The 21,930-nt window shown below is 37.7% G+C and overlaps 1 protein-coding gene across 3 annotated transcripts in view; it reads left to right on the top strand.

Moving 5' to 3' along the window:
• The window catches only part of mr (anaphase promoting complex subunit morula), a 724,830-nt gene that overhangs the window by 399,201 nt on the left and 303,699 nt on the right, over nt 1–21,930 (top strand). For all 3 annotated transcript variants that reach the window (XM_067772925.1, XM_067772924.1, XM_067772926.1), the window contains one exon: nt 3,972–4,235. In XM_067772925.1, coding sequence (XP_067629026.1) covers nt 3,972–4,235 — 264 coding nt within the window. The remainder of the gene's footprint in view (nt 1–3,971; nt 4,236–21,930) is intronic.

The raw sequence follows: 21,930 nt of genomic DNA, 5'->3' as shown, positions 1-21,930 counted from the left end.
TGTATGCTTATTGATCTCAAGACATTAAATTGTAGGAGAACCTTCCTATATCTCACTTTCATTTTTAATTTAATATCTGGGTTGGTTGACTGCCTCTTTTTACTTGAACGTATATTCTTTCTTATTCCTAATATTTATTTAAGGAATCATGCCACATTTTACGTTGGGCTGGCGAGGACCAATTATGCGGCCAATGCTCCTGTTGTTAGAGCTCTTAAAGAGTTTAACTTGCTCCCAAATTCTTCAGTTTTGGACTTCTCCTACTGTGAAAAAATATTTAAAATGCTACTAAATGACATGTTAAATTAGTTGGTAGTCTATCTTTACCTGTAACTAGTCTGTAAGAAATGTAATAATTTCAAGACTAAATAAATATTATTATTATTATTTGCAACACATATTACATACATGAATAGAAAGCGACGTATGAAAAAAATCGCCACCAGGTGGCGCAAGGATCGAGATATCATATTTGCGGTCCGATTTGGTTCATATTTGGAACACATATTACATACATATATAGAAATCGCTTTATGAAAAAAATATCCCGCTAGATATTAAAAACACTCGGATTTTGTGGTCCGATTTAGCTCATATTTAGAACAAATATTACATACAGTCCGGTAGAAGTGACATCAAAATACTTTGGAGTTCGAGGAGGGGCAAGCATATGTAGCGCCTAGTCGAATAAAGTCTTTGGAAGCAGGACCCGCGGAAGGCGGGGATATTGTGGGTAGTACTACCCACTCGGAAGACCTGAAGGTGGGTAATTACCCACCCCGAAGGCAAAAGAAAATTTGTTTGATCTGATCTGGAGTCTAATTAAATTTTCAAATACGCGCGCGTAAAGGTCGATTCATGAGTCAGCCAGTCAGCGCTCGCCAGTCAGGTGATGTGCGCTGTATATGCGTGTGAATAACTATGTTTACAATGGGTGTTGCTCTTTGGATACAATTGTATCAATTTGGAGTGGATACGAAGATACAAAAAATATCAAATGGATACATTTTTAATAGGTTCATCAATTGATAAAACGAAGTAGAGATATATTTGTGTATGTAGCTTTGATTGTGTTCATAGCATTAGAGTATTGTGCTACTCCTGTATTAAATACATATTTGTATTCCCTGGTCCTGGACATTTTCTGATATTTCTTGAAGTACGGGATATATCATATGTATTCCCATTCATTTGTTTTTTTCTATTGTCAGATCAAAAAAATATTGTGTCACAGCTGGCTGCCGGCATTGCCATGTTCGCTTTGCATGGTACTACATATAAAGTAACCGGTTATCACAAAAAACCGTATAGTAAGTAATACTTTACTTTAAAGTCGTAGATTCGTCTCGTAAAATTGTTGCTGTAACATACACGTTGGAAATTTCCCGCGATTCCAAATTCGCATCAAATTGGCTAAAATGCATAGAGTTATCAAAGAAATTTGAAATCAGGGAACCGAATTTGCCGCGTCGACGGAAAATTTCAAAGCGAATTGACAGTAAAAATGATAACGACCATGTTTTCAACACTCCAAAAGAATATTATCGTAAAATTTACTGTGAAATTTATGGCCAAGTACCTTGCTCTTTGAAAAGTAGATTCGACATAGATTCAGCCAAATTTTTTCGAACATTGGAACAATTTGCAGTCGGTGAAACAGTTGACGTGGAAAAAATCATCCTCTTTTATAAAGGTGATTTTTACGAGTTCAGGTTAGTGACAGAGATGTTGCATTGAATTTAATGAAACATACGAAAGTATTTCCAAAAGTATTGAAAGATATTGTGCAATTTATGAAAGAAAATAATTGGTGTAGAGGATTTGTTCCTGAATATTTAAGTTGTATACAATTGCTCATTACTATCCCGTGGTCAACTTGCTCTAACGAGAGAATTATTTGAGATCGACTATGGCGCAAGATCGACTCAACCATGTCGCGATTCTACATTCGTACTCAAAGGAAACTGTTGAGCTTGATCTTGAATTCCTCATGAACAAATTTATTTCTAAAAATTCGAAGCGAGCTGCAATATTCGCGCTTCAACAATGGAATTGGTTGAAATTGTAGTTTTACGAAAACTATTTTTTGTAACTTAAAGTGATGAATAAAGTTGGTTGAAAACAGTATAATGTTATAATTTTATAAGAATAACAGAAAAAGTCAAAATAAGGAAAGTTTTTCCGGTTCGAAAAATTACCCACCTGGATTATTTATGTTTCGCCGGACCTGTTTGGAAGGATTATGTATTGAGGACTTAGATTGTAACAAATTGCCAGGAAAGAGTCCTTGTAAAAATAAGTAACTAAATGAACTAAATGAGAAATAATATGCAATTAAATAAAGACTAAAATATTGAAAATAAAATAATAAAAAAACAACTTTAATTTAAACGGTATTATTGAAAACAATACTTATGTACATTAAGTAATAATAATACTAAAAGCTAGAAAATAATTAGGTAGGTCCTAGGTACTAATCATTATACTTCTCATCAATCTAGGGCGTTGATCATACAATTAAAGAAAAGATTTGGGTGCGTGAAATTTCTAAAAATGTGAGGCGTAACCTGATTAAGGTTCAGTTGGTCTTACTTATGACTATCCATAGAAATTTTACACGTCCAACGCTTTTACCAAGATTTAAGGAAGAGCTGTACGAGCTTTATGCAAACACCAACATAGTCCAGCGCATTAAAGCACATCGTCCGATGATGAAAGATGATGCTCCGGCTAAAAAACTATGGGCGGCCCACACTCCGCTGAAGGACCAGGTGGAAAACGATTTTAATTCCCTTGACGTTACCAATTGGTGCCACTTAGCACATCGAAGAAGTGACGTCCATAACCGTTTAAACGGATAGGCACCTATTAAATAAATCAGTAAGTATGTACATATTTAAAAAAAATTATGTTCAAAATATTCTATTAGTCGAGCGGTTAACCGAGAAGTCGAAAGCAAGCGGTTAATCGATATGTCGAAAGCTTTCGAATGCTAGAAAGTTTCTAACCAAATAACAGTAGTCGTCTACTGTCAGAATCGAATTATTTTATTAATCAATTGACTTATTAGTGCGAGCATGCGTAAGCACATTTTAGTAATTTGCGGTTGATAAAGTCAAAAAACTGCTGTGCTAAAAACTCAACCGAACGATCACATTTACTCCCTGCGGTCATGTGCCTGTATATAACATTTCATCTCATTTCAATTATTTAACAATTTATTATTACAAGATGATGGACTTTTATAGTTCATCAAACAGGTATCACAACAATTGCGGATTATATAACACTGCCTTGCATATATATATGGTTTAAGCTAGGTTTTATGAGACAATGGACATTTGTCAACAGCTTTCGTTACAAGAAACTTAACATAATTTCCTCTTATTCTATTTTTTTAACTAAAGATGGGGATGTATAATTGTATGATTGTGTATGTGCGAACGCCGAACATACTTTGTTTAAATTAATGCAAATATTTGAAATCAAAGTTTGAGAAAACGTTAGGTTCAAATTGACGGCTGAGCGGAATATAACCCAATTTCAGAAGGGAGCTCGGAAACGCCCTACCTAAGAATGTATTTCAAAAATACCATATATCTGAATTTGTTTCAAAAACGGCTTATTTCACTATTTTTTTATAAACGTGTTGTCAGAGTCTATTGAATTTAAGCTCAGATAGGGTGTTTTTGAAACAAATTTTGAAATAGGGCGTTCTTTAACCGAGATCTTAGATCGGGCGTTTTTGAAACATATTCTGAAATAGAGTGTTACTCAAATGTTTTCTGAGATAGGGCGCTTCCGAAACGGCAGATAGAGTGATATTCCAGTTGAAATGATGAACCACACCGAATATGAAATTAAAAATTATCGTTTTCCACAACCTTTGAGAATTTTTATTGCTTGTTTATTGGGTTGTACCATCTTTATTTCAATAAATTTTATTCAAACCTTATTTATGTTGTTTTCAGATAAATTGTTCGATATATCAACATTTATAATATCTGCTCAATTTTGGCCTTCATTTAATAAAGAAAGCTTAGAATTGCCTAAGGAAATCGCGTTTGAGTTCGAAAAGTACACTAAATCTTATGAAGCTTATAAAGGAAATAGAACGCTAAATTGGCGAACTGTAACAGGACGAGTTAATATAGTTATAGAAATTGGTGAAAGGACAATTGAAATGTCAGTAGCTCCAACGCAGGCAATCATACTGTACCACTTCCAACATAAAGGTGAGTACATATTGCACGTTTTATTGTAAATAGATGTAACGCAAAATTGTAATTATTTGAGACTTTAAGAGTTAGGTTAATAATAGTCGGACGTCCTTGTGTTTAGTCTCATGTAATACTCAATGATATAAAATTGGTGAAAATGGATGGTCTGCATCGCTATTTTATAATTTTAGCTCATTCAAAATGCTTTGACATTAGAATGTAATGTGAATCCACGAGAAATAAATATGTATTCCTCTACAAAAAATTAAATTTTTACTTATTATTGAAGAATTCATGAGCTTAACACCGGCTTATAATAATTGAATATTCAATTATTATGTTTTATAAGAGAAACTGAAAAGAAAGAAGGAAACATTTACTGGCATATTGCGATGATACCATTTCGAAAACCGCCACGAATTCATCATCAGGCAATTTCGTAATGTTATCAAAGGTTTCACCGAGATTCGAACCGCGAAACCTTTGATATCATTACGAAATTGCCTGATGATGAATTCGTGGCGGTTTTCGAAATGGTACCATCGCAATATGCCAGTAAATGTTTCCTTCTTTCTTTTCAGTTTCTCTTATAAAACATAATAATTGAATATTCAATTATTAGAAGCCGGTGTTAAGCTCATTAATTTTTAATTATTACATTTTCTAGGCTGTACTGATGTATTCAGAAATACTCCGAATGACTTTAGTTAGTATAGTACGACCCCAAAGACAGATTTGGTCCAGGCCAACCGATGCGGTAAATGTACCTCCTATTACATCGGTTACACCTTCGCAAATTTATTAAGGACAACGCTTTGTTTCTAGGCAGGGACTACCGTGCCACCTCGTAAGGCCACATTTGTGTCAATGTTACATGCATCGTTAACTGAAAACGACATTGCTAATAGTATTTGCTTTAAGCTCACGCACTTCCTTCACTAGGGTATGCGTCTTGTCGTTGGCGCCCGAATATGAGGCGGAGCGGTTTAGGACTCGCAACACCCTAATGCAGGGTATTATGCGGACCGTGGCTATCGGACGATTTGCACCCAGCTGTATTCGAATGGATCCTAACCGATACCGGTCCACCTCGGGAGGTATTGTTTTTATTTAATACTGGACCGCTGAGCCCACCTTGTCGGGCAGGTTGTCGTACGGACAAGATGAACAACTCAATATCTAATTTGAATAAGAACTATGATAAGCGGAGCACTGAGTCGCAATCCAAGGATGACAAAAACGCGTTAAGCGATTTGTCGAACTCGGGCGGCGAGAGTAGTGGTGATTCAATGAATTCGGTGTTGGAAAAGCATACAAATGAAAACGGAGAACTAGAGTGGAGAAGGGTACGGAAGTAAACGAGCTCTATCATAGTACCATTCAGAACTAAGAAGTGTCCATCGCTTGGGAGCAGTTTTGGGCCCAACAGAAGTGGAGAACGCGCGCTTGGTGAGGCCGTGGAAGTAGGTCGAAGGCACTTCAAGAGGTTTTCTGCGAGGAAACCCCGGTACTGCAACCGGTACTAGGAGGATGAAGGTCGAATGGCAGAATGAAGAGGCAACGATCGGCGGAAGGCAACAAGCTTGATTTTAAGAGGCAGAAAGGACCCAGTCCCATCTTTCAAATAAATATTATGCGTGTTGACATAAGTACAGAAAAACAAGGAGTTATCCCATTCGTGTGAATGCGATTTGCAACGGATCGAGTCCGCTGTTTTACGCAGCATATATGTAAGTATCATTGCAATAGCTCTTTTGTCTACATGCGGACTTAGATACCCAGTTAAATGTTTCTGAAATAAAAAATTAAATTTCGCTCGGAAGCCGTTTCGAAACAGATCAAACAGTTATAGAATCGAGTGAAAAACACGCGAAACGAAATTGAAATTAGGATGATGTTGCCTTAATAAAGTTACTACGCCCCCGATTTCTACCTACCATAATGCCAACCTTATCTGTCCCTTAGCACCTTAAATTTTTTAAATCTAGCCAAAAATTCATTCAATGTTCTTAAAATTGAATCTACATAATGTAAACTTATAAGAAGTTTGTAAAAGAAACTATAACACTGGATCACAAATTCCAATTTTTTTCTGCACCAGAGACGTCATTATGAATTTCCTATGTAAAATCACCCCCTGATTCCGAAATTTTATGGCAACGTTTTTGAGATATTTACGAATTACAGTTTAAAAAAAAACAAATTTGGTCCACTTAATCATATATATATATCTCAAGAAGGAATTCAGCAATTCCAAAACGGTTTGAAGCTTTTAAGAGTTAAATTTGCTATAAACTGTGCATACAACACTTTTTGCTAGGCCCCTCAGATTCAAAGATAACGAACAATAATTACAGATTTTTTCAATTTTTTTGTAAAGAATATAAAAAAATTTGTACTTTGCTAGGAAGGATCTCGAAAACCTTTTATTTTTTTGCAGATTTTGTTTTTCTCTAAGCTCTGTTTTATTACAAAAAAATAAGCTTTCATTCAACAAAATCGATGAACTAATACAAAAGTTATAAGCATTCAAGTAAATATATCCATTTAGTACACCCTTACTGGTACATATGTGTTAGTATTCGTACATCAGTTAGTTAGCAGGTAGATTTTCGAAGGGTTATTAGATACAAAAAACTGTTAGTGTCGTTGTCTCAAACCCAGGTACATTTTAAGCAAGAGCATATTTTTAAGGCAGTGTGAAGACCCCAAAATTACAGGCTTTCGGAGCCTCCAGAAATTTTGATTTTTCATTGTAGATAATACAATTTCATATTAAAATTATAAACTGAATTATAGTAATTTATATATATATATATGGAATGAAATGAATTTACTTATACATATATGTACATACATTTTGAATTAAATATACTTTGTACAATCATACATAATTTTAAAACATATATAATGATAATACATATTAAATTATATATAGGAGATGAAAACTTTTATCGCAGAGTGTAAGAACTCACATAATTATGCACAAACATACATACTTACGTATAAGCGAACATGGAGAAATGGTATTGTGAAACTATAGCGAACACACATGCATATATTTAGCTTAGTTATAAGAACTTTTATTGTAAAGCAACGGAAGCCGACTCAAAAATCGTATAAAAGGAGCGGCAAATCCAAGAACAAGGGACTCTTGGCTTAGAAGTCGTAGAGTGAGGTATATGGTGGGCTGTGTTGACGACGACTACGTTTTTACTAGGGATCTGGTGAATTGTATAAAACGCTCACCGATTACGTATATTCACCAGGCATACCACCGAGGCGTGTAAAACAGTCGGTGATTAAACATATTGAAATCACATACGTATTTTCCGAAGGATTACAAATAAATCATAATTTTTTTATAAAGTTTAACTAACATCTTTTATTGAATAGGCGAACCCATTCGCTGAGTTATACCCCGGCTATAAACCCGACATTCGGGGTTCGTTACAATTGGCGCCCAAGCAAGGACCCTTATAGATATAAGGGGACATATATTTTATTTCACCGGAACATATAACAAAACAACCTGATCGAGGTAAATTGGATTTATTACCCGAAGAAGATTGATCTTTTGACATACGCGGCCGAGTTTGGATTCAACAACAGCGGAACCGTCGACGAGTTGAGGAAGGAGTTCGCCCAATTTGCTAACCAAAATCCGACCTGCGATACATAATATGTCATATCAATTTGCAGGACGACTTACCCAACCTCCGTCTACCGTCTGCGTAATGGACCGAGCAGGAAAGTGGGGAATTAAGTACGATGGCAAAGGGGACCCACTGAGTTTCGTCGAGAGAGTAGAAGAGCTGGCGGAGGGATATGAAGTGGACCTTAATTTACCCCCGCGAGCGCTACCAGAATTATTCAAGAACCTAGCCCTGGTATGGCTTTGGAACAATAATCGTCACTGGAGCGAATGGGACAGTTTTAAACACGACTTTTTACGCTTCTTTTTGAGCGCATCATACTTCGAAAGGCTGGAAGACGAGATACGTCAGCGAACACAACGACCACGAGAGTCGGATTACGTTTTTGAACTACAGAACCTCATGAGACACGCGAACCTCACCGAGGAGCAAAGACTGCAAAGAATATACCGAAACTGCCGCAGTGAGTACCAATTATATATAAAGCGAACTGAATTTCAGACGCTCGAAGGCTTGGTGAGTCTAGCAGAGGACTTCGAAAATATCACGAATGGCAGAGATGCGCAGAGAGTAGTGGCAAGAGTGCTTCCAGCAAGGCGTCCAGATGACCGGCATTTTCCATACAAGAATTACCAGATGTAGAACCAAGTAGCAGCATTTGCAATGGCAATACACAGCGAAGTAACCCACCAACAAGACAACCGTATACGAATCCCAGGACCGCGTGCAGGCGATGTGATGAAAACGGAATGTTGGGAATGTGGTCGGCACAACATTCTCACAAAATTGTTGCCGCGCATCATCGGGAAACGACCGGAGACTCGATCAGACCCGAGGGGTGGGGTCTCCAGCAATACAAATTCGGGAGGCCTAACTATTTTGAAGCAAAAGGAAGGGCGTATTTGGCTGACGTAAAGATAAATGGCTGTAAAGTAACAGCAACAGTAGAGTTTTATGAGAGAGACATGTTCGAGGAGATTAGGTAAGACGATTTTGAAATAGGTACGAAGCCGGGTGGTATTGGGCGATGGTAGAGCCAGCACGATAAAGGAAGAAATAGTGGCAGATGTAGAGATTGAGAAAGAGAAGTACAACAGCGAAATACTCATTCTCCCAGGGCTAATAGAAGAATTTGTCATCGGCATGGACATACTTCTTAGCATCGAAAATATGACTGGTACCTCAAATATCGCGGCCCATAAAATAATCATGCATGATGATCGGCCGATAAAACAAAGATACTTTCCACGGAATCCGAAGATGCAGGAAACCATTAATATAGAGATAAACGAACTATTGGAGAAGGGGTGCATTGAGCCATAGCGAAATCCGCATAGTGCACCGATCGTACTCGTAAAGAAGAAGAATTGTAAGTGGAGGTTGACTATCGCCAGCTCAACGCACGCTCAGTCCCCGATACATACCCACTACCGCGGATCCAACACATAATAGACCGGCTAAAAAATGCGAAGTACATAAGTAGCCTGGTCTGAAAAACGGCTACTGGCAGATCCCTATGGTGGAAGGAAGTAAGCAATATACGGCATTTACTGTACCTGGGCTGTTTCAATGGCGCGTGATGCCATTTGATCTTCATTCAGCACCCGCAACATTTCATCGGGCATTAGATCAAGTAATCGGCCCGGAATTAGAACCGAACACATTCGCATACCTAGATGATATCATATTTACAAGCTCAACGCTAGAGGAGCATATTAAACATCTTACGGAAGTGTTTAACCGCCTACGAAAAGCAAATTTAAGAATCAACGCCGAAAAGTGCGAATTTTTCAAGAAGCAACTGAAGTATCTGGGACATGTCGTAAGCGAAAAGGGTATACACACGGACCCAGATAAAGTAGCAGCGATTGGGGAATTGCAAGCACCAACAAACTCAAGAGAATTAAGACGATTTTTAGGTATGGCATCTTGGTACCGGCGATTCGTACCAGAGTTTTCAAAAATAGCGCACCCGCTGACAACCATGTTAAAGAAGGGTAACAGATGAAAATGGGCCGAAACACAAGAAACAGCATTTCAGACACTGCAGAATTCACTCACCTAAGCACCAGTACTGGCGTGCCAAGATTTTACACGAAGATTCACATTCAAACAGACGCGAGCGATTTTGGAGTAGGAGCAGTCCTCACACAGGAGCTAGACGACGGAGAGCGGGTAATCGCGTACGCTAGCCGCCGCCTCAACAAAGCAGACATTAATTATTCACCCACGGAGAAAGAGTCTTTATCCGTTGTATCGGCTATACGTAAAACGCGACCATATCTGGAGGGCTACGAATTCAGGGTAATCACGGACCGCTTATCATTGAAATGGTTGAACGCCATCGAAAGTCCTTCGGGACGTATTGCGAGATGGGTGTTGGAGTTGCAACAATACTCGATCGATGTACAGTACAGGAAAGGTAAGCTTAACGTAGTAGCGGATGCACTGTCACGAAAGCCGTAAGACGCACAACTCAACAGACTGGAACACGAAAACGAAACATCGTGTAAATGGCTTAAAAAAAGGAAGGAGGAAGTTAAACGAAACCCGGAGAAGTTTCCAGACTACATAATTGAAAACGGTGAGTTATATCGGCACATAGCAGTTCAGATCGACGATCAAGACGCGATCCCTTGGAAGCTATGTGTAGCGAAACCACAACGCGGTAAAGTATTAGAGGAAGTGCACGACAGTCCAAGCGCCGGACACATGGGTATCCGGAAGACAATAGCTCGAGCAGCCACAAGGTACTACTGGCCAGGAAAGTTTCGCGATATAAAACGGTATGTACAACAATGCCCAACCTGTCAAATTTACAAGCCTAATCAACAGCAAGCAGCGGGGAAAATGATAACCCAAATTTCAGAAGAACCTTGGGCAACGGTGTGCGCAGATTTCGTTGGACCATTACCACGTTCAAAGCACGTCAATACCATGGTTCTAGTATTTCTAGACCGTTTCACCAAGTGGGTAGAGATCGTACCATTACGTAAGGCAATAGCGGATAGCCTCATCAAAGCATTTATAGACCGTTTATTATCACTATTTGGAGTTCCGATGGTCATTATTACAGACAACGGGGCCCAGTTCACGAGCAGACAATTGAAGAGACTCCTTCAGGATAATGGAGTAAAGCACCAACTAACAGCACCCTATACACCACAAGAGAACCCAACGGAGAGGGCAAACATCAAACGGATGTTAGCACAATTCACGGGAAAAGAACAACGCAACTGGGACGAGTTCTTACCAGAGATAATGTTAGCACTAAACAGCAATATTAATGTTTATAAGTTTAATTTTAAGTCTGGGAGAGAGATCTCTTCATTCGGAATCTTAGTTCCTGACAAATTTTTTGATAGGGTACTCGATTCTACTTTCTGGCCGAAACACTCTGTGGTGCATTTGTTTACTAGAAAGTCGAACCGTGACCGCGCTACTTTAAATGCATCAAAAAACTTGCCAGGCAACACTCCAGAAGTGGTACAAACTTAAATTATGTCTTATCAAACGTAAATAATATCTCACTTAGTATATTTTATTAGAACGTTAGGGGGTTGAATACCAAACTAACGGAAATTTTTCTACTGAGTCATGAGAGTTCTTATGATGTACTCGTTTTTACTGAGACTTGGCTAAAACCAGCAGTTTTTAATGTTGAAGTTGTATCGAGTTCGCTTCAAGTGTTTAGAAAAGACCGACTGGCCAGAGCTGGTGGAGGTGTGTTAATTGCCGTTCACACTAGGTTTTCCGCGGAGGAACTACATTTTCCTGACTTTGAGGATGCTGAGCTTCTTTGTGTGAAAGTAAAACTTTCCTCAACCTACAAATATTTTATAGCCAACTACATTCCCCCACAATCTGACATATCCTTATATTTGAATCATGTCTCAATAGTGAAATCTGTGTGCACCACAGACAGGGCCTGTGATTCTGTCACTGTACTTGGCGATTTTAATCTGACATGTGTGTCATGGAGTCTTATCGACGGGAAGCTAGTCCCTACTTCTTCTCGCGCTATCCACTATGATTTCCTAAACGAGTTTGCAGATGTTGGACTTTTTCAAGTTAACAACTTACTTAACAACATTCAGAATAAATTCGGTAAATGATTGGATTTAATTTTCTCAGACGATTCAAATTGTTTTGTAAATCGATGCGATCCCCTTGCCCTGCCTGAAGATGTGTATCATCCTGCTCTCGCGATGTTTATGGAATCTCATAATTTATCTGAGCGTTCCTCCAACGTAGTGCGAAAGACCCCTCACCGGTTTCTGTTTAGAAAAGCCAATTGGTCTGAAGTAATAATCGAAGTATCGAAAATAAATTGGCCTGAGTACGATGGGGATATTGATGAGAGTATATCCCATTTTAATAATGTATTATACGGAATATTTAAAAAATGCATACCTACGTCCAAAACCACTGCTATATCGTCATCGGCTTGGAGCACTAAAGAATTGAAACGCCTGAAAAATCAGAAGACGCGTTCATTCAAACGTTACAAACTTTCTGGATCAATGACTGACTATGCCGCCTACTCAATTTTACGTCACAAATATAACACACTGAACAGAATTTGTTGTAGGAACTATATCGGTAGGATAAAAAGCCAAATGTTTGTCAATCCTAAGTCGTTTTACAGCTTTGTTAATTCAAAAAGGAAGATAAAAGGGTTTCCTTCTACAATGAAGCTAAATGATCAGATTTCTAACGATAGCTTCGAAATTTCTAACATGTTTGCGGATTTCTTTGAATCTAATTATTCAAACACCTATGATTACCAGCCATCGAATTATTTATTTATTTATTTATTTAAAACTTATTTGTACAAGTAAGACACTGTCTTTCAGATTGTCTCCTCTGGATTCCCATGCAGTCCCATATATATGTTCTGATGATGTTTTAACTCATCTGGAAAATCAAAAAATTTCTTACTCTAGTGGTCCGGATCAAATTCCGTCGGTAGTGCTGAAATCTTGTGCTCGATACTTGTAGAGTGGAAGATACTTGAAGAAGTGGAAAGAATCATTCATTATACCACTGCATAAAAATGGAAGCAGAACGTGTGTTATAAAGTATAGAGGAATAGCCAAACTCAACACTATTCCTAAGCTATTTGAATTGATTATCACAAAACAGATTGCTTTTAGAGTATCTTCATTAATGGACTTTTCACAACATAGCTTTTGCAAGGGCAAATCAACGGTGTCCAACTTGCTCGAGTTTACAACAGTTTTAAGACTAATTGTGAAGTTGATGTTATTTATACTGATTTTAGTAAGGCATTTGATAAAGTTTCTCATTCTATACCTTTATTCAAACTTGACCGGTTAGCATATCCTCCTTTGCTTCTATCTTGGGTTTCTTCTTATGTGAAGTAAAGAAAACAAACAGTTATATTTAATAATTGTTGGTCTCGGTTCATAAACGTAACTTCTGGTGTTCCTCAAGGCAGCCATCTTGGTCCGGTTTTGTTCCTGTTGTTCATTAATGACCTTCCTAGTGTTTTGAAGAGCTGCAAGCCGTTGATGTACGCTGATGATGTCAAACTTGTAATGCCTATCCGCTCACCCGTGGATAGGGCATGTCTTCAGGCTGATATGAATAGTCTTGGTGACTGGTGTAATGTAAACGCCATGTCACTAAACCTACCTAAATATAAGTTCATGTGTTTTACAAGGAAGTCCTTCCAATCCCATGATTATGTTATTGGCGACTATGTAATCAAGCAAGTCACTAATTTTATAGATTTAGGCGTTACAATGGGTATCGGGTTCATTCTGACAAGCTGGAAACGGTCCAGAAACAATTTTTGCTTTTCGCTTTAAAACACTTACCATGGGATCCTTCTAAAAATCTTCCCCCTATTGCAGCCGGTTAAAACTAATACAGCTGCCCACATTGCAGAGCCGCAGGGAGATGCTTGGTGTCTTATCTATTGTTAAATTAATAAGAGGGTCAATAAATAGTCCATTTTGCTTGGTGAAATTAAGTTTAACGTTCCTATTAGGCCATCTAGACATTTTCAACCAATATTTGTAGCTACATGCAGGTCGAATTATGAAATGCACGAACCACTTCACTGTTTATGTCGTGATTTTAATAAACACTGTAAAAATTTAGACGTCTGCGACTACATTAAATTTGTAATTCGAAATGAAGCAAAGAACACTCAACCGTGATATACTGTTCAACCCCCTCTTTCAAATTTGAAGTACCAGTTACTTGAAACTTGTTTGCAAAATTGCGTTGTGATCATTATTTTTTTATGTATGCAATCAAATTTACTCTGTATAAATTCTATTCTGTATTATATATTTTATCTACTATTAATTTGCTTTATTGTCAATTTCATAAATTATTATTTACTAGCTCCTTCATGAGTACATTTTAACACATTTACAACATTTTAACTTTTGCTTACTTCTAAGTTTTTAATTGAAATTGTCAAGCGTTTAATTCAATACTGTTTAAATATTACTTTACAATTGATGACTGCTTATGTTGTTTATATCGTGTATTACATCTGGGAATTAAGTGGCGGTATATTTGGTCTGTATAATTGTTTAAATTGTAGACTGACAAATAAATAAATAAATAAATAAAATCACAATATGAACAAGTTTCATAAATTTCAATCACTGCCCTAATAATTATTACAATTACATTAATTTTATTTTCTATAATATTATTATTAGTTTTAATAATAATGCTCTAATAATGACAATAGCACTATTGATGATCATAGTAATAATCATAATAATAGTAACCATCACATTTGTATTATAATACTGGTAACAAAATTTTTTCGCAACGGCAACCGTAATCTGGTACACGCCAAAACAACGCTTATCTACTCCGTCTACCATAAACAGCATCCCCAAACCATAAACAGCATCTCCAGCTGACTAACAATAACAAGGAATAAAGAAATTCAATGGTACAACAACAAACAACACATGCAAACACGAAATATAAATGCAGTGGTACAACAACAACAAACACAAGCAATACAATAAATGACAAATGCACGCGCATACCAACAACAACTAGCATCAATAGCAGAAAATATCACAGCTACAAGGTACAACAACAAACAACGCAAGCCAGCACGAAATGAAAAGATACAGTGGTACAACAACAACAAATACAAGCAATACAAGAAAGGGCAAAGACACGAGGATACCGACAGAAACTAACATAAGAATTGCAAGGTGTTAAAACTACAGTAGTACAACAATAAAGGTCAACGTAACGCAGACATCGGCGTTTCATAGATCAATTGATCAGACAAACAGGTTACGCTCTTCACACAGACAGGTTTCGCTCTTTGCTTGCCAAATGATTTAGTCGTCGCTGAACAAGTGGCGTAGCAACATTGTGAGTGGCTATCGCATGTTTGCGCAGCGAATGATAAAAATATGTATGTATGTACGTATAAGTTTGTTCGCTTTGCATATTGCGCATCAAAAAAATTGAAGTGTTTGTTAGTTGCTGTCTAACAAGTGACTAACACGAAAATCAATTGGTTCGCGCGATCAATGCGCTCTCACTTACCTATACACTTGCATTTACAAATTTGCGTACGCTTGACGTAACGTAAGAAAGAATAATTATTTTGTGACAACAACAACAAGTAAGAAATTAGCAAACTCACACTTACATTTATACACATAAACATACGAAATTTTGTGAAATGGGAAACCTTTGGAAATTTAAGGAAGGAAATACCAACACGGTTCGGGTTATGATTAGATGGTTTTGGACAAAATTTACAGCTTTAACCCGATGACAAAGCATCAACAGAGGCGGCGAGGTAACAATCAATAGCCGGAAGTAAGGGGGGATGTGAAGACCCCAAAATTGCAGGCTTTCGGGGCCTCCACAAATTTTGATTTTTCATTGTAGATAATACAATTTCATATTAAAATTATAAACTGAATTATAATAATTTATATATATATGGAATGAAATGAATTTACTTATTCATATATGTACATATATTTTGAATTAAATATTCTTTGTACAATCTTACATACATTTTAAAACATATATAATGATAATATATATTAAATTATATGTAGAACTCACATAATTATGCACAAACATACATACTTACGTATAAGCGAACAAGGAGAAATGGAATTGTCAAACTATAGCGAGCACACATGCATATATTTAGCTTAGTTATAAGAACTTTTATTGTAAAGCAACGGAAGCCGACTCAAAAATCGTATAGAAGGAGCGGCAAATTCAAGAACAAGGGACTCTTGGCTTAGAAGTCGTGGTGGGCTGTGTTGAACATCCAATACGGAGCAGCTGGGGTGTCGAACTTCAGCTGTTTATGATAGGTAGTCCGCCGAGTCGTGTAAGACGTTAGTCGACTACGTATTTTACTTGGGATCTGGTGAGTTGTGTAAAACGCTCACCGATTACGTATATTCACCAGGCGTACCACCGAGGTGTGTAAAACACTCGGTGATTAAACATACCTATTTTCCGAAGGATTAGAAATAAATCATAATTTTTTTATAACGTTTAACTAACATCTTTTATTGTATAGGCGAACACATTCGCTGAGTTATACCCTGGTTATAAACCCGACATTCGGGTTTCGTTACAGCAGGTAGTGTTTTCTTTGGAGAACTAGGGAACCTTTTTGTCTAGGTAGGCTTGAATTTTTACTTGATCTAAGTATAAATAATAGTACATGCGCCTTGTTCCTTCATAATATCTGCAAGGCTCGCCGGATACTGTTCAGTTTATAATTGCAATTTATAACCCGTCATTTACTTAAAAATATAATATGAATAAAAGGGCGCGAGTGTGTTTCAAATCTTTTGAAAGTTACATACTATAAGTAGTTTGGAATTGAGCCTAAAAACAATGAAAAACCATGGACACCGAATACTGTGTGCACCACATGTCAAGTCGAATTGATTTTTTCGGAAACCGGAACAAAAAGGTGCGTTGTAAAAATTAGGAATTTGCTCCCTTTTAATGCATAGCTGACTAATTTCTGAAACTATCTATTTAGGCGAAAATTGAAATTTATTACATCAATGAAGTGGAGGGAACCCACTCCAACTTGCCATTCAACGGACTGCTACAAAAGTTTTTGGGGTTGGAAAGTCAAGAAAAGTAACCTATGCGAGCGTATCTACAGTGTCATTACCAGAACTAAATTCAACGGAAGCTACATTGCGAGAATCAAATTTAACTTTAGTTCCGGCTCCACTTTCATTGTCAACAGCAGTATCTGATTACGCGTCATCATGTTGTACTGAATTTCAAACGGAAAACGAAAGAAACTCTTTGTCACAAGCACAACTCAATGACTGGATAAGGGATTTGGAATTGTCAAAGGAAAAGGCCGAACTACACGCCTCTCGTATTCAACAACTTAAATTTGTTTCATCCGATGTTAAGGTAACATATTATAGAACTCGTCACGAACAATTTTCCAAGTACTATACGAATGAGGACAGTGTTTGTTATTGCAAAGACATGGCTGGTATATTCAAACAGTTTGGTGAATTATATGATTCAAAAAAGTGGCGATTGTTCATAGACGGCTATAAATTAAGTTTAAAGGCCGTATTATTGCATATTGGCAACCAAAAGCTATTTATCCCGATCGCGCATGCAGTAAATACGAAGGAAACGTATGAGATAATGCAAAAACTGCTCAAATTAATCAAATACGAAGAACATGATTGGAAAATATGTGCCGATCTTAAAGTCGTTGGAATGCTATGTGGTCTACAAAGTGGATACACAAAATATTGTTGCTTTCTATGCAAATGGGATAGCCGAGCTCGTCAAGACCACTACATCATAAAGGATTGGCCAGAATGAATCGAGTTTCAAGTTGGGGTGGATAACATAAAATACTCTCCACTTATAAAGAAGGAAAATAATTCTACCTCCGCTCCACATCAAGCTCGGCCGTATCAAAAACTTTGTCAAGGCTTTGGACAAAGAAGGCGAAGCTTTTCATCATTTGAAGACAATTTCAGAAGCAAAAATAAAGGAAGGGATTTTCATGGGACCGCAAATAAGGAAAATGATGACCAATAACCATTTCAAATAACTATTGCACCAGTGGAGGCAGCAGCATGGGATTCTTTTGAAAAGGTCGTTCCTTCTTTTTTAGGCAAACACAAAAGTCCTAACTACGAGATGATTGTGAGCGACTTAATCAAAAACTATGCGGAAATGGGTAAATAAAAAACATATTTAAGGCCGTTTTCTCAGTTAACTTTAAAGCCTATCTGCCCGATAAACAAAAGATTTTTATGAAAATTTTGAAATTTACATGAGAGTATAAAGTCCTAAATCTGAATTCATCGTCCAGTTCCGAACAAACAAGAACGAGAAAAATGTAAACAAATAATTTGTTCTGAATTGAAAGATAAATCCAGCCTAAGATAATTATATACTAATGTGTCACTTATGTATTTATCTAATATACTTTTTTATTTTCTTTCAGGAGTAAATATGTCTTTAAAAATTCATTTTCTACACTCCCATTTAAATTTTTTACCGCAAAATCTTGGCGACGAAAGTGACGAACATGGCGAAAGGTTTCACCAGCAAATTAAAATGACTGAAAGTCGGTATCAAGGATTCTGGGATGTCGCTATAATGGGTGACTACTGTTGGTTTCTCAAAAGAGAAACCGATCCTAATCTAAATAAGCGTCAAAACAAGACACATAACTTTTTCAATTATAAAATAAGATCATAGAGTTAAGACAGAATCATATTGTGACGAATTTACTGCAAATCCTCTTATTTGCAACCTTCTGCTAAGTTCGAATCACTAAACTGTTGAATAAATAACTCCAATATTTAATAATGAAAAATGGCCTTTATTAAAGTACTTCACAATAAGCAATAGCTTGCTTAAATGAAACTGATTTTTAAAATAATGCTGCTATTGCTCGCTAGATAGCGTCTTAAATCCAACTGACTCTCGCGCCTCACTGTTGCTGCCTTTTATAGTGTTTGGTTTCATCGTTGACATTTCTAGGCGGTTCTGTTCTAGAATCTACTAGTTGGTTATCTGCTATAAGTTTCTCAGCTATAACTACAGATGCACAATTTTTATAGCTTCTCTCACATGCGCTCGTATTTGTGAGCGACACTTCCACAATTATAATTGCATATCTCAGATAAAATATCTGCATGTGTTTGTGCGTTGCTTCTCCGCTGCGTGTGCATACATATGTGTAGAGATAATGATTGAATTATTGATGTGCATACAGTCACTGCTTAGCATCGGCTTAGAGATGACAGTACCCCTTAGTGTTGCTAATATTCGTAACACTGCCCTCCACCTAAGTCTGACCCTCCCGATCAGACAAATCTCGATCTAAACGCTGCTAGCATCTCCAAATGTACCACTCTTCTATTTCGTGGTTTCCCAATGGCTTGTATGCGGTACATAGTATCACTGATCTTCTTCACAACTTTGTACGGGCCTTCCCAACTGCACCGAAATTTGGATGGAACACCTTTCCGACGGTTAAGGTTGTATAACAGTACCAAATCTCCCGCCAAGAAACCTTCCGAATTATTGTTCCCATCGTACCTGCGTTTCATCTTACTACTCCTTATCCTCGATCGTTCCCTCGCACTCTGTTATTTGGCCAATGAAGAACTACTTCACAGAGCTTGATCTTGATGGATTGACTTTGCATCATCAGTATCGTCTTTACGTTTCACAACATTAGTGCGCGCTGACTTGAAACCAGCCTTGCATTCTTTCTGAAAAATTCTTTCAGTCGTTTCAGTGGGTCCATTAGGGTTTGTCAATGCCAGTGTTTTTCTCGCAGGTACCTTCGGTTTTGATTTGTTTGGCCCATTCGTTCCATCAAACCTTGCCCGATCTGATGTCTTTGACTTTTGTCGTTTTTGTCGAATCTCTTTCACCAGCGCTCGCTTACTACTGAACCCTTGCTCAAAACTGAAGTTAAGTGGCATACTTGTTCTTATACTGCATAATCCTTATCTGCATATCGATCCTGATGTCATAGTCAACTAAGAAATCCACTCCCAATATGTCTTCAACAACGATCTCTGCCACAACGAATTTGTGTAGAACCATGACCTCCCCAATTAAGACTTCACATACAACTTCTCCCTGGACTTGTTTATACTCGCCAGTAGTCGTACGCAATCTTGCTCCAGGTAATGGCTTTACTCTCCTGTTGACCAAATCGGGACGGATTAAAGAATGAGATGCGCCCGTATCTACAGTCAGTACACGGTCCTTGCCATCCACATTTCCTTTGACGGTAAGACTGCTCGATTTCCTTTCAGTTTGCGATATAGGTATCAAACGACAGTCAACAGTTGGGGCAAGTTCTCGATCTTTACATTTGGCTCGCTCTTGCTTAACTCCTCAAGCTTTGCGTTTACGACCAGCCAAGTTGGAACTACCATGACCGGTGCTGCAATGACGTGCAATGTTACTTGGGTTACCGCACTTGAAACACTTCATAACTCCGGCATTTTATTGTTGTAATCCCTTCAGTACTTCCAAAATTGTGTCTACCCAATCTGGCCTTTCCACTTCCACGCGATGAGCTTTGTATGCGGGCTTACTCAAAAGTGACACTGCTTCCTGAGTGATACCGTTTCAGCAAGTGAGGCTTTGGGTTCGCATATGTAGCTCGTTTCGTTTCGGCATCCCGTATTCCATTTATAAAGCTCTGAATTTTAACCCTCTCGGTGTATTCCACGGGTGCGTCTGCATTTGCGAGATGAGCCAATCTTTCAACATCCGACGTAAACTCCTGCAAAGTCTCATTCGCCTTTTGGTAACGATTTTGCAACTCAATTTGATATATCTGTTTCCTATGCTCGCTTCCGTAACGTCTCTCTAGAGCGCTCATCAATGTTTCATAATTGTTCCGTTCGTACTCTGGAATTGTCTGTAAGATTTCAGCTGCAGGCCCTTTCAATGCCACGAACTTTATCTACAGCGTTCCAGTTGTTCACTGCTGACGTCTTCTCAAATTGAAGCTTGAATACCTCAAAAGGAACAGAGCCGTCAAAAGATGGAGTTTTTACCTTCGGATTGCTCGCTGGAATAGCTGGGCGATTTAGTTGTAACTATTGCATAAGACCTTTCAACGCTTCTATCTCGGCATCAATTTTGTTCTCGAGTTGTAAAATTTTTGCATCCTGCTCTTCCAGTTTCGCAAAGAGCTGCGATGATACCTGTTCCGAAGTTTTTGTCGACATTCCAGATATACGTGCCTCTCTTGCGCTTCCAGTTGAGATGACATATATGTCTTCTGTTCTTCCAATTGAGATGACATTTGCGGCGACATTTCTGAGATGCGTGCCTCCTGTGGCTCCAGCTGAGATGCCATTGTCGATGTTTGTGCAGATATTGTGGTCGTCACTGTCTGCGGTGTTTCGTTTTTTTCTTCCATTTTTGTTGTTGTTTTGTCGCTATCATAATGAAGGACATAGTCCTCAGCATTGATTCCTTCAAATACCATAGCTACACTTAGTCATCTTTGTAGCTGGGAGTTATCGCCAAAAGTAGCCAATCCACGGACTTCCAACTCCTCCTTCAGATGCTGGATTGTCAATTCACTCAACTTAAATTTTCGAGATCCTTCCTCGCAAAGTACAATTTTTTTTATATTTTTACAAAAAAAATCCGTAATGATTGTTCGTTAGCTTTGAATCTGCAGGGCCTAGCAAAAAGTGTTGTATGCACAGTTTATATCAAATTGTATTACCTTTTCAAAGCTTCAAACCGTTTTGGAATTGCTCAATTCATTCTTGAGATATATATGATTAAGTGGACCCAATTTTTTTTTTTGTTTTTTTTTTTTTTTTTTTGAAAAAACGGTTATTGGTAAATATCTGAAAAACGTCACCATAGAATTAAAAATAGCCCTGAATTTCGGAATCAGGGGGTTATTTTACATAGGAATTTCGTAATGGCGTCTCTGGTGCATTTTGGCTGTAAACCAGTGTGATCACAGCAAAAATCCTACTGCAGCAACTATGGATGGAAGGAAC

Source organism: Eurosta solidaginis, chromosome 3, assembly GCF_040869045.1.
Source record: "Eurosta solidaginis isolate ZX-2024a chromosome 3, ASM4086904v1, whole genome shotgun sequence".
In the NCBI taxonomy this organism is placed as follows: Eukaryota; Metazoa; Arthropoda; class Insecta; order Diptera; family Tephritidae; genus Eurosta; species Eurosta solidaginis.
The sequence above is the reverse complement of the archived record's forward strand: the minus strand, read 5'-3'. Positions and strand labels throughout refer to the sequence as shown.